This window comes from Cyprinodon tularosa, unplaced genomic scaffold, assembly GCF_016077235.1.
Source record: "Cyprinodon tularosa strain WSP-4 unplaced genomic scaffold, ASM1607723v1 ctg71, whole genome shotgun sequence".
Lineage (NCBI taxonomy): Eukaryota > Metazoa > Chordata > Actinopteri > Cyprinodontiformes > Cyprinodontidae > Cyprinodon > Cyprinodon tularosa.
Genome location: NW_024039463.1, coordinates 3,907,775 through 3,922,387, shown reverse-complemented (window position 1 = coordinate 3,922,387; position 14,613 = coordinate 3,907,775). Strand labels below are relative to the sequence as shown.

Below are 14,613 nucleotides of genomic sequence, written 5' to 3'. Positions count from 1 at the left end.
TCACTCTTATTTAAACATACATCATTTATGGTTTTTAAAGTGATTTATAGATAAATTACGAGGAATGATGATGGTGTTTTGAATTGTTCTCCTAATTTAAAACCCAGTCTCAAACAATTGTCAATATTAAGACAGAGACGAGAGAAGTTTTATTTTAGATAAGCTAGGATGTCAAGGATTCAATAATGCCATAAACTGTAACAAGGTTCCTTTGTCTTTGAAAAAACTTGGCCTGCAGCCTCACAGATCCTCCACTATACCTAACAGAGACAATAAGCTACTTCTTAACATAGTCATTGGGTAGTTTATAGTAATAATCGATAAATAGTATAGCATCGTTAAAACATAAAAATCTCAAAGTGCTAACATGATATAAAAAGGAATTGTTAGAATAACAACAAATTGAAACATAAATCCAAATTATTCTAAACAAATATAAAACAATATTTTATGTTTAAGCTCTTAAGAAGGGACATGTTTGATGAAGAAAATCTACAGCTGCTCTTCAAATAAGTCAAAACCCTTGAGACAACAAAGAAAAACAAATTGAGCTCATTAGATAATTAAGAAACAACTGTCTGAAAGCTTCTTTATCTGGTTTCCTCCCTCAGCCTGATCTGTATTAGTTCCATTTGTTTACCACTTTCTTATTATACCTATAAATGTATACAGTACATAGACGTGGATGATAACATTTAGCATCCTTTTTTATTGTAACTATTTACTCATATAAGGATGAATACACGTTTAATATTTAATCTTTCAAACTTTGAAAACTAAAAGAACTCAGGTTTAGAATTTCTTCATACCTAAAGGAATAAATCATCTATAATTTATGATAAATATAACACAAATGCATGTTTATTATTAATATGAATCCTTCCTCCACTCACGCATATATAGTGAGACTGTGATTGTCGCTAATAAATGTAAAGAACAGTTGCTCAAAAATAAAGAAACTATGCATTATTTTCTATCCTTGATATTCTGCAATTTATCTCAGAACTTGCTTGCGGTGGCCAATTCAAATATTTAGCATTGCTGGTATAATTATGGAATATTGTCACACGGTCATAAATCTTTCTGTTTACAGCTAATAGGGAAAGAGGGGTAAAAAAGTCAATAAAAAAACTTGTGTTTATTTCCATTTAATTATAGCTTTCAGAGAAAGCTAAACTTTTTGATTGCAGGTGCAAATTGATTGCTTCCTAACTTTTGTTATGAAAGTGTGCTGTGGTCTGTTTTTCATCTTTTACCTTCCCTATGGGAAAGTGTTTACTGTTTACATGTGTTATAAACTCACCTCGATTGTTGTTGTGCATTGTGCTGCTCTGGTCTTTAGTTCTGCCAGCCCTCCGTGGAGACTAGGCATTTCCCTGATGTATAAGATGAAAGACAGAGCAAAATGCCCCTCATTTGGTCCCAGTTGGTTAAGTATGTTCTGATCACTGCCAAGGTCTCCATGAACATGAGCCACACAAAAGACCGTGCCTTGCAACCACCAGAGCCGGCAATATAAGGGGATTTGCATCAGTTAGCTGTCTCGCTCATGAACCCCCAAAGGAGAAATGGTGGTGGGGCTAAAAAGGACATGCGAATGAACAATGAATTGATCCTTGAACCTTTCTTTTTAATTTTCACTAAACATCTAAAGAAATTAATTTAGGGAACTTATTCCACTTGTTTTAGTTTATGTGCTATATTTATTTGCACAAAAAAATATTTAGGCTACATATAAGGGTCAGCCGATATCAAATAAAAGGCCTTGCAAGAGAGAAGTTTTGCAATTGAAAGGTCAGTTCAGGAAGCTGTTATGACAAGTGCACATAGGATGCAATTAAAATAAAATAGAATAATAAATATAAACAGAAAGGTTAAAGGTTAAACTTACAGCTTTGACCTCATGAGGATGATATTTCACTTAAAGTGACCCTGTATTGATCTTTCCCCTTTCCTCCCTCAACGTCTCCTGTCAACAGGGAGGGTTAGTGCTTAATGATACGGTTCATGGGAGTTCATGTTCTCATAGACGACCTCTTTAAATTTGATATATTCTTATTATTTTTGCTCTATCCTGTGATCTCAGACTAATTTTACATTTCATCACAAAGCTTTCCACCTCATTTTCATCCTCTGTGAATTTAAAGTCTCTGCGTTTGACTGACCTTTGAAAATCCATGCCTCTTTTTTAACTGGAGCACTTTAATCTTTTTTCTTCATGATGAAAGTTCACTCCTCTGTTGAGTTTGTTGTTAATATATTATGATCCCTCTTTGCTTGATATTGTATAATTCTCTCATTTTCTACATAGATACATGATATGGGAATTTAAATAATTACTGTTCACTTGGTGATCACATTTTCTATGTTTTGCTTAAATATTGAACTCTGTCATTTTGTTTTTTCCTCTGTTCTCTTTTGGATTTATTTTTTTTATTTTTTTTTCAGTCTCACCTTCATTTCTTCCACTCCGGCTCTTTGATCCCCACTACCCATTTGACATGTCAGCAGGCTAAGTATGGTGTGTAGTTTAATAAGATGATGCTTTTCTACAGAGTCATCTGTCACCAAAAGCTAAACGATTAAAGGGAAAGTGACTTGTATCTTGTCTGTGATGAATTATGCGTGAAGGGGTCAGGGGGTCCTCTGTTTTCGTTACAGTCGACAGCTCAAGCACGGACCTCAGGTAGTGCGCTCATCAGTCTGTTTCTCACCATATGGAGTCAATGAACTGATGCAGCCCTCTAACACACACACATATGGCATACATGCATCCCAACACGTTTCCACATATACAGAATATAAATGTATATATATTTCTTATCATCAGATCGATAGATAGATAGATAGATAGATAGATAGATAGATAGATAGATAGATAGATAGATAGATAGATAGATAGATAGATAGATAGATAGATAGATAGATAGATAGATAGATAGATAGATAGATAGATAGATAGATAGACTGACTGTCTCCATCTGATGGTCATAAAGTGAAATTGCTATTCTTATGCTAAATCTGCCTAGACACAAATATTAAAGCATATTAGACAAGTAAAGATGTAAAATCAACTAATATTGGGTAAATCCCTGATTGTTTTTCCATTTTCTGTCTCTCAGTGTCTAATTGGGTGAAACTATTCCCAGACAAATTGAATTGCTTGTTTCCGCCTCCTTCCAATTGAGATATCTGTTACAGATGATGTGCCTTATAATGAATGCCTAATTTATGTAATTAGACCATTAAGCATAATCCGAGCATATGCTGTGAATGCCCCGAGGTGTTCTTCCAGGTAGCAGCCCCCTCCTTCCGATTTCACCCAGAAACAGCTGATGGAAGAGACTGCCAGCAAGACCAACTCCACCCTCTGATGAAAACAAGACAAAACACAAATTTGTTCATTAATGAACGCAAAAATAAAAAATAAAATAAACGCTTTTGTTGAAATGAAAATGAAAAGTCTCCTTTAACTTCTCGTCGTATAGGCTTGCATTTGCTTGGATGAGCTCTTGAGGTAGCACTCTGGCTGCTAATTAATTGTCTTTCTGCTGAATATTCATACCTTATGATCGGCACGTCCTTAATTGCGCCGTAAAACATCTCTGGGGGTCCGAATCCACGGCGGACTTAATTAGAGACGCAGGCCTGTTTGTTGCGTTTGCGGCAGACAGCAAACTGTGCTGCTACATGCTTTCTCCTGTCCGATTAGGCACCTTTACCACAAAAGACTATCAGATTTCTCACCCATGCGAAATAAATAAATAAATGGCAGGTGGTATGCTACACATTATTGAACAGCTCAATAATGCTAAAAGAATGCAACCGATTTTTGCATTTACTTAATCATATTTGCTTTAACACAATTGTTTTATGTCCTACCCTGCTAACATGAAACAATTGTGTTAAAGCAACTAAATATGAATATGAAGTAAATGCATAAAACGGTTGCATTATTTTTTTCAGCACCCAGGAGGCATCTTCTCACCTGCATTCCCCCACCACCCACTCCCCTACACACATACCAGCTTGAATTTTTATATTAAGAATTTACATCGACTTGTATTCATTTTGGTTACTGCATTTAGGCCCAACTCTGACATTATACCTAACTATATCCATCATCTGTAGTCCTAACCTTAACCTAAAGTTATTTCACACAATACTACGCTGTTATAAATAGGGGTCCACCGCATTAGGACTAGCCTTAAGGCCAGTTGGTCCTCAGAAGGTTAGTAAATATAACAAAAAACGGTCCTAAGTAGATAAACAAGGACAGCTACACACGCGCGCACACACACACCACACACTCACACACAAAATAGTTAACAGGAAAAAGTAAAATTTTATCCCACAGCTATTTTATCTATAAATACCTTGAATTATTATTTCTTGAATTATTATTATTTGAATTATTATTTCATAATAAAAATGTATTATATATATATATATATATATATATATATATATATATATATATATATATATATATATATATATATATATATATATATATATATATATATATATATATAAAGAAATATATGTATAATTTTGTCACTAATGTATGTCTTTTAATCACTTGTTTATTTTATTTCTTTTCCTCCTCTACCTCCGTGGGTCTGTGGGTCTGGGTGGCAGCATATCTCAACTCGATTCAGTGTGACAATATTGTTTGGCTATCATTCGCTGGTTTAGTATGAATGGCATCGATCCTCTTTTAACAACATTTGTTTCCTATTGTGTTCGGCGGCGCAGCAGAGGAGGGCAGACGTGTGAAAGTGGCTGTTTGATTCTCTTTTTCATCCCATGACCTCAGCTTTTGTGTCTGGTCACCCTGGGAATGTCACGCCTCACTACTCTACTTTAAGATGTTTCAGAAAGTGCCCTTTGTTTTCCTTCTTCTTTTTTTTTTTAAAGCTCACACAAAATTGTTCTTGAGCACCCCCCACCACCTCAACCTCCTTCTTGCTATAAAGGATACTTCAGAACGAGGCACGGTTCACAAGTGCAATGCAATTTGGCTTATCCCAACCTTTGTTCGGGTTTCTACAAATGACCAAACATAGTGCAGACTTGATCTACTGCTGCTTGAACTCGGGAGTTTGGAAGCCGCTGCAAAGAAAACCTATTGAGATTCAGAGTCATGGTGGTATTTTCAGTGTGTGCATCGGCAGGGACAATGGGCCCAACAATATCCCATAACCCCGGAGCTCAAAAAGCCATTGCGTTTGAGAGTGAGTGAAGTCAAAATAACGGCCCTTAAACCCTGCGCAAATGAGCGTTGCAGGTCAATTTGCAAGGGTGCACAACTTCCTCTGATATATGAAATATTGGTAACTACATAAAATCTATACATTGTATATTTCCTCTGATGTCACAATAGGTAAATTTGTTTTATTTTGCACGACACTAATGCACTCACTGATTAATTAGCGTGAGCTCTCATCATATCATACATATATAATAATGGGAGTGAATTGACGTCCCGCCCTGCGCTCTGGATGTCAGAAGATATTTGGCTCTTTGCAGACTGTTTTCATTATCCGCAGTGTTTGAGTTGAGGGCGACAAAGCCACTTCCTTTTGGACAAATCCCTTTCCCCGGAACATTAACGAGAAATGACAAGTGTTAAAAGTCAGTCTGCTGAAGCAAAAAAAAGGAAAAAAAAAATCCATGTTTTTGAGTCTCACCAAAAATTACAAAAATAAATACAGTTAATTTAAAAGAGACGTTTAGATAATGATCCTAATTTCTTTCTATTATTTTTAAAAGATTAATTGCTTTACATATTTGTCCTGACTGATGATTTGAGTTCGTTAATCAGTCCAGAGGACGCTCCTCTGCAGGTTTCTGGGTAAAAGTAGAAGGCTCGGTGCTCCCCCGCAATGCGATTCTTGTCGTAATCCATCAGACTGGTGATGGGTTGCGCTGTGGGTTTATAGAGGCGGGGAAATTAGCATAAATTATGAGTAAATCTGGATGTGCGTGTGTGGTCCCCTGGCATTGCGAACCCTCCAAGCGTAAAAAGGTGGCCCTGCACGGCCAAAGAAGCCTGAATAGAACTTTTCTGAAAATAGGCTTCCAATTTCGAGGCTCCGCATTCATATAATTGACTTATGGATATTTTATACAGTTTTCGCCACACCATCCTTGAGGGTTTATTTGCATTCCTGAAGTACTTTTTGGATCTTCTTTTACATAAACACAAAAGAGCTGATTGCCTCATGAAGTTTCAGTTTGAACAGCTTTGTGTTGCACGTTTTTTTTCTCGCTGTACTCTGATTAGCTGAGAAAAACTAATATTCAAATACACCCACTCAATGCAAATATTTTTTTTCCATCGCGTGCAATATAACATTTTCATTTGTGAATAAAATCAATTTTCCAAGCGCCTTAATTCATTCCACCGAATTTAATTTAATACATATTTTACTATCCATTTATTACCCACCTACAAAATTGCGTAATCCAGTTTATAGCAATAAAAACAAGGAAATATGGTTTAATTTTAATGAAAATGTAACATGGCAAATAGGCTACTCTTAGCTTTAGTTTAAATTCTGAGAGTTAAGTCCGCAGAAGAGCGCATACCTTAACACACTGAGTGCCATCCGGTTACCGAGCCTCTTTCGCACCCTTTTGCTGTCTTCAAATGGAAATGATTTCCATTGGCCCAAGGTGTCCGTGTAAATAAGTGTAAATGAAACCAGATTATGCCTTCCTTCCCAGCACCCCTCCCTCCCCTCCTTCCCCTCCCATGGCAATTGTCATGTGATAGCAAAGAGGTGGCACATTAATGGAGCGCCTCTACAGGGGTTCTTTTCTGCTCATGTCACAACATAAAACTATCAGATGGTTAGAGGAAGGCCATGGAGGCGCACGACAGTTAGTCTCATACAAGGGGAAACCGCCAAATGAAGTCCACTCTGCAACCGTAACGGAACAAGCTGAACCACTTTGCCAGAGAGAGAGAGAGAGAGAAAAAAAAAGACGCTCTGTAAATGCTCACCGTCCCTCTCCAGCGCAGAGGCACTCAGAGACCGGCTGTTTTACGCGCACCGCAACTGCAGCTTTGCAAAGACTGAAACTTTTCCCGACTGTTGTTTGCGTGACAAGAACTGAGCTTCCATCGAGGAACTGAGGGAAAGATTAAAAATATAATATCATTATTTTATTCCGCTTTACAAAACAGTGAGGATGCCTCGGCCGGGGAGAAACACTTACAGCGACCAGAAGCCTCCCTACTCCTATATCTCACTGACCGCCATGGCAATCCAGAGCTGCCCAGAGAAGATGCTGCCTCTCAGTGAAATTTACAAGTTCATCATGGATAGGTTCCCTTACTACAGGGAGAACACGCAGCGGTGGCAGAACTCTCTGCGGCACAATCTATCATTCAATGACTGTTTTATCAAAATCCCCCGGCGCCCGGACCAGCCGGGCAAGGGCAGCTTCTGGGCTCTGCACCCAAACTGCGGGGACATGTTCGAAAATGGAAGTTTTCTGAGGCGTCGCAAAAGGTTCAAGGTGTTGCCAGCTTCAGACCACCTAGGCCCCACCAAGCAGTCAGATGCCGCGCATTACCTCCAGCAGCAAGCCAAGCTGAGGCTGAGCGCACTGGCGGCCACCGGCACGCACCTTCCCCAGATGTCAACCTACAACCTTGGAGTTTCCCAATCGTCCACCTTCAAGCACCCGTTCGCCATAGAGAACATCATCGCCCGGGAGTACAAGGTCCCCGGCAGCCTGGCGTTCTCCACCATGCAGTCTATGTCCGCCGGGTACCCGCTGCACAATCAGCTTACGACGGCCTGGCCCCACATGTACAACAGCAGCGTGATCGACACGGCGGCCCCCATCTCCATGACGAGCAGCGACTACAGCGCGTACGGTGTACCCATAAAGACGCTGTGTCACGGGGGACAGTCCTTACCGGCCATCCCAGTGCCGATCAAGCCCACCCCGACCTCCATGACGGGCTTTTCGGCGTTACCTCCTCACATCCCCGCATTCCTATCAAACTCTCCACAGTCTCTGAGCCCGACCTCCCCACAGACAGCAACGAGCCAAAGCAGCCCGGCGACCCCGAGCGAAACTCTGACGGGCCCCTCCACGCTGCAGTCCGTGGCCGTGCACTGACTTTCCCAGGCCCCCCTACTCCCCTTCTTACCAAACCCAAAGTTTATATTTTCTGCAGTCGGAAACTATCAAGGCGAGTGGAGGTTATATATTGATTTATTTGTGTGTATATATGTCGAATGTGTCGCTTTAAATCGTGTCAAGTCCAGCACAGAAACGCACACGAAGTATTGCTCTTGAACATATAAATTATTTGATAGTTCTATTTTTCAGTTTGTTGTGATATTAAAGTGTTGATGGTGGGGGGCCCAATAAGGTGATCAGGGGGCTTGCCTTTTTTTTTTTTTTTTTTTGGCAAGAACTCGGTTGGAACTTTTGCACCGTTTCTGTGGGACCACCATAATCTCAATAATGATACAAAAACATCTCCTTTTTGTTTACTTTTAACTCTAAATTTGTGGTTAAAGGTTTTGCCAAATAGGAGTAGTATTTAGATCTGTTCTTTCACCTCTCACACCATCCCTGGGGGGGAAAAAGGCAAAAAGCTGAAAGACATTGTGTTGTCATCAAAAAGCCAGATGTGAACGTTTGTTGTAAAATGCACTTTTTTTTAGTTGTATGTTTTAGATATCTATTTTACAGGAAAAAAAAATGTTCTGTGAAGCATTTAATTTAAAAGCCGTGGTGACCATGTTTATCAGATGCTGTAAAATTTGTAATTTTTTTTTTAAGGTGAAGCATGCGTTCCTGATTTTGTATTGTTCCTGTTGTTGTTGTCATTGTTGTTTTTTTCCCCACCTTTTCGTTTCACTCCTGTTTTTTCTCTCTCCTCTATTTCAAAAAATTTATTTCAAGCATGCCTGCTTTGGAAAAGTGTGCAAACAGTCTGCGATAAACGGGAGGAAAAAATGGTCATCCAAATATTTTTTCATTAAAAGTGAAATAAGCAATCCAAAGTGTTTCCGAAGTTTTCAAGAAATTCTTATGACTTTAAGAAATTATGCTTATGATTATATCATAGATTATGATTATTATCGCAAATTATAATTATAATAAATACTAATTTCTATAATTTAGAAAGCCATTTTTACCATTTACATAATATTATTAATAATCATGTTAATAAGTGGGAGAAAAGGGAAGCATTAAGTTCAGAAATGATTCTGCAGTCGATTAGGATGCAGGGAGCTGAGACGCCTTACTCACAGTGCAGACAACTAACCTCATTCATCAAGCCGAGCTAAACACTGCTGGGTCTGACAATAAACAATTAAAAGACTCACACACAGCATGCAAATTGATATTTATTTATAAGATAATATCAATGATAGGGATTTTATATTTGGAATAATGCATTTCTCTCTCTTTGGCATTTTTATCTATTTTATTTTTCTTGTTCGGGAAATAAAACTCAACAGGTTAGCAGATATAAAGTCAACAATATCACAAATTCTTACATTTAAATATTTAAACCTGATTTTTGCATCCTCTTAAATTATTATTGTTTTTAAAAGAAGAACAAATGGTTTGAGTATTAAACAAATACACTAGAATTCCGTCACTTTTTTTGCAATCCAAATCAAATAAAGGGTCTCTGGCCACTTCATTCACCTTCATTCACTTGTATTGAAAGTGCAAAGAATGGTAAACTTCGACTGGGCCACCAATGTAGATTTAGCCTTTTTTTTTTTCAGCAAGACAAAAAGACAGATTTTTTTTCTTCTTTCACAAAAACATTGCTGACTGGGGAACTAGGAAACGAGCTGCCGAGACTCTTTTGGAATTTAAATCCACCCCTCCCCCGTAGACTGTTTGTACAACAGTGTTAGTTCTTTTTTTTACTTTTTCTTCTTCTTAAACCCCCTCCTTCACTTTGTGCATTTGTGTTTGTAACATTATTTCTGACTCTGGAGAAGTCAGCTCCGACGTTACGATTTTACAGGATAGTGATATATTTTTAGGTAAATCATTTCATATCCCTACAGCATATCAAAATACATTAAAAAAATAAAAAACAAGAAACTCTTTATTTGTCCTGCTGGGTAAATGAATGCTTAAAAAACGAGGAAAGAACAAATTAATACAACCAAAAAAAATGTATGCATATGCATAAATACATATATGTATAGGTGATTTATTTTTCTTTTGCGATGGATGTAATGCAAATAAATAAATAAATAAAACTAAACAAAAAATACAAAGTAAAAATTGCAAGAACTCTATATTGAAACAAAAAATTGGATATTTTTACGGCATTAAGAACAAACTAACCGATTATCCAAATGTTAAAAGTTAATATTTTAATTTAAGATGCAGTCTTTTTAGTCATGCCTTTAGGACAGGAATAATACATTGAAATAAAAAAGGGTGTTTATTTGTCTTGTCTTTAATTTTATTTCTAACAAAAAAACATGCCGAGCTTTAGCTAGAAAAATCAGAATTAAATGTGAAACAAATGCAAAAGCTAAAATAAACTGGCAAACAATATAATTAAAATAAATAATAAGATAACAAAAAACAAATTTATTTCCACAATTTTAGTTTTTATTGTTTTCCACTTTAACACCTTTTTTTCTTTTTTTAAACCATTAAAGCTCAGTCATACTTGTATAATCTAAGGCTGCTCTGCCCTTGTTCTTTCAACTATGTTCCACTTACACAAAGAAGAAGGTCATCTCAGGCAGGAGATAAAATATAGACCACATACACAAAAAATAAAAAATCCATGTTGTAGTTTAATTAAAATAATTCATTAAAGTGTGAGCCTAAGGTAATTAGTATGTATAATTTATGATTTGCTTAATGCATGCAGGCGCTGGCCGCTGCCATAAACTCAGCTTAACCCAGAGTAAAGAACTGATGTGGACAGGGTGCAGTTATTTACAGTGTGTTTACTGTTTGTCAAGAGTAAGCAAGTGTCCCAGCAAACCCGGGCTGCTACCTGGCTCCACTTTGTACACAAACAACTTCAAATTTATGTGTTTATCTCCAGGATTTATGCCCACTCACAGGAGAGCCTGTCACGTTTGTTGAGGGGTAAACAATATTGGCAATTGCCCCCTCTTTTCTTTTGGCATTTATGTTTAATCCGTCGTATCGGGTTGGTCATTCTCTCTATAGATAGTTTCCTCAGCCTTCTTCGAGATGACAGAATGGGAACAAACACCACAAAGTGCAGCTCATCTTTTTCTCCCAGACGCTTGTCAGCCCCGACTTCTAGAGGAAAATAATCAGCAAAAGACCAAAAACTTGCATTAATCATACTCTGCATATGCTTCAATCCCAGGCAAGCCCTTGACATTTTGAAACGTGGCTAGTGGCTTTATTTTATCACATCTTGTGAGGATTTTTTTTTTTCCTGCAAAAACAACACAGTAAAGCAAATATTTTCAGACGGAGCTGTGTAGCACAGTAAACAGATTTATTTTAGTGGTAAACAGAGCAACTTGTGGGCTTTAGTGATTGGTGGAAAGAAGACAGCATTTCCTTTAAGGCTTTCATATTAGATCACCTGTTATTATCCTTGATATGAGTCCATTTTTACAATGAGAATAGTATTTCAGCCCACTCTTTGGTCACAGTACACATCATCATTATAACACTAAAAGCTTAAATCATCAGTGATAATGTGTTGCTCCCCAGGGTAAATGGGCTGCCTGGCTGTGGCTGAGGGCAAAGGGCAGGTATGGAGAGGGCAGCCGTAGGGAAAGAGACGTGGAGGGAGGGAGGGTGCCGCTGAATCCACGACCGGCTCAGTAAAACACCCATGTGTGCATGAAATTAGAGTGTCAACATCTGATTCATGCTTCTGGGTGGTGACTGTGAAACAAATTATGTCAGCGGGTGGCAGTGGCAAAATTCCACTGAGCTGCAGCAAACAGTGTCCCCTGTGAAGTTACAGCAGGCAGTAGATCAGGGTTTTATAAAGCACAAGAAAACATTTTTGCACTGTAAATGTGAACACATTAGAAATAGAATTTCAAGTCATTTACAAAAGAGCAAAAGAAAACAGAGAAAAATCTATTTTCCATCCTGTCTTTGTGCTGCTGACTGTAATTGCATTTAAGGGCTTAAATGGATGTTGGTGTCACAGACCATTTTCAGTGTCTTTAAAATACGTGTGACGCACAGGAAAGGGTTTCAGCAAATTAAAAGCAATGGGTCAAGGAATTACATTTTAAATAAAAATGATTGCCAGTTTAAAGGTTTGCAACAATGTGGACATTTTTTTTGTCTGTTTAATTAAGTGTCAAGTGTTTGCAGAGGAACAGGTGTTTGGATTGTATTTGTAATCTGTGGTTTTTATCTCTGTAAATAAAGGTAAAGGAGCTAATCAAACAAGACCTGATGTGATTTTCTTTAACAGCAGAGCAATGGCCTGATTTTCACCTTCGCTGTGCAGGTTGGATGGCTTGTCAATCATTACCTGAATGTGTGAAATTGCGGGGCAGGTTGAGGCAGGTTGAGGTATAAAGCAGAAACTGTTCATCATGTTTCAGACTCCAATCCTGACATCTTCAACCTCCATTATTTTTATTAGATTCATGACCAGGGTCTTTTAAAACTGTCTCAATACTTAAACTTTAGCTGTTGTGCTATGTTTCAGCCACAAACATCATTATATTTAATGCTATTTCAGGTGAAGGTCGAACACAAAGCAGTACATAACTATGAGGCAAAAAGGGAAATGAATGATATTTTTCAACTATTTTGCTGTAAACTGACTTTGTGATTAGAGACATTCTGCCTCGGTCACAAATTGTTTATATCCTCAAACCAGTTTTGCTCTAGCCTTGTCCTCCCTCTCTAATCTGACATGGGGAGAACAAGCAGTTAGCATTCCTCAATGAAGACAAGCATCCCCACAGCATGCCAGATGACTTTGTCCTTTATTAATTAGACTACTTAGAACAGTTTCATTCTAATGTTTGATGTTTCCCTTTTCAGGGTTTAATTGAAAACTTGAAAAGTAACTTCTTAAAGTACAGCACATCAATCGCTTTGCTTAACTACACAATTATATACAATTCAATGCTGGTTGATCACGAAAATCCTTTAAAAATGCATCTAAGTTTGTTGGTGAAATACTAAACGTGTTATACTGTATACTTCCTCGGGTAGGAATATATTTGAAAGGCATTGTATGGTAGTGAAATTTGGGGCACCATGGGCTTCAGCATTTTACTAGGACTGAAAGTCACATGGATTTTGGTGCAGAAGTAGACACGCTTATTTCTGTTTAATTAAAAGGAATATTTTGCATTCGGACACACACGTCTGTAAAGGCTGTGGGCTGAGAGCCAAAAGTGTCAGCTCCGTTGCAGCTTGTCAGTTTAATTACTTTGTGTTGAACTTTAAACAGCATTTCACAAAATTTTCTTTTTAAAGAAATGTCTCATAAACAAATGGTTCCTCGTACAGGGTGTGAACCTGAGAAGTTTCTCTGTATGCCTAAATAAATGGCCTTAATGAACCTACTTAACAGTTTTCAAACAGCAATGTTTTTGTTTGTCAAAAGCTTTCGCTGTCAGGTGTTAGAACTGTGAGTGATCCTGTGGATTTTAGCAGCCTACTATTTCCCGCTCAGAGAGCTGATTCACTGCCTCTGGTAGGATCTTATCCAACCTTCTCCAGTCATAAACTAACACTTGCAGCAGGACTTCAAAGGTTCAGCAGGTAGCAGAGGTGAGAAAAGAGGCTTTCTTGCACTCGGGGGCCTTCCAGAGATGAAATGGAGCTGATTAGCAGGAGTGTGCTGCAAAGTCCCCGTGGGGCAGCAGCTGGGGGAGAACTCCCTAAGGGACTGGAGGACGTGTAAGTTTTGACAGCTCCTGCACCCTCTGGACACTGCAGGGTCAGGGCACCTTCAGAGAGGCTTGGGCTTGGTGTTTCATAGGAAGTCATCGGTAATTGCCATTCAGCCGATGGGACAGAAACAGAGACAACAATAACTGACAAAGAACACACAGCCCACTTCCTCTTTGTCTCCATGTGTTTTCAAGAAGGTTGCTACCTCCTCTACAGCAGAACAAAGCTGCAATAAAGTTTTCCCAATCAAATCTAGTGCTGCAGAAGCCGTTGAGAAGGAACAACATTTAGAGGCAAGCAAACCACTGGTGCTGTGCACCCGCAGCACCCGAAAAAGCCTAGATGGAACAGCTTGTTGCATGACAAGACTGCATTATTTTGTTAATGTAGCTCCATTTGTCTTTGATCCAATCTCATGTTGTCATGGCTAGTGTGAAAATCCCTATTAAGTGCATGATCCAGCACCGCGCCCATTGTGATTGTGATAATCTCCTGCATTGATATTCCACTTTGTTCCTTTTGTTTCTTTGTCACTGAGCACAATGTGAGGTTAATTAGCAGCCACTGCTACTGGTACCCCAGCATTCCCGGACACCCCACTGCAGCTGAAGTGCGCTCTTTGCTGACTGTCAGAGACCAAACGCAGGCCCCTGAGCCGATTGTAAGTAAGCATGATACAACCCGGCACTGAGTTAATCCCTTTCAGACATCACCAACTGTAAT

General features: G+C 38.5%; 1 protein-coding gene across 1 annotated transcript; it reads left to right on the top strand.

Annotated features, from left to right (window-relative positions):
- The first annotated feature begins 6,799 nt into the window (after positions 1-6,799).
- foxb1a (forkhead box B1a) lies at positions 6,800-10,107 on the top strand. The gene has a single exon (XM_038268909.1). It carries the CDS (start codon positions 7,201-7,203, stop codon positions 8,140-8,142), a length of 942 nt encoding a protein of 313 aa, XP_038124837.1. The 5' UTR covers positions 6,800-7,200; the 3' UTR covers positions 8,143-10,107.
- The last annotated feature ends 4,506 nt before the right edge of the window (positions 10,108-14,613 follow it).

Excerpts from the sequence above, each read along its gene's own strand:
- foxb1a (XM_038268909.1), top strand. The coding sequence starts at position 7,201 with ATGCCTCGGCCGGGGAGAAACACTTACAGCGACCAGAAGCCTCCCTAC.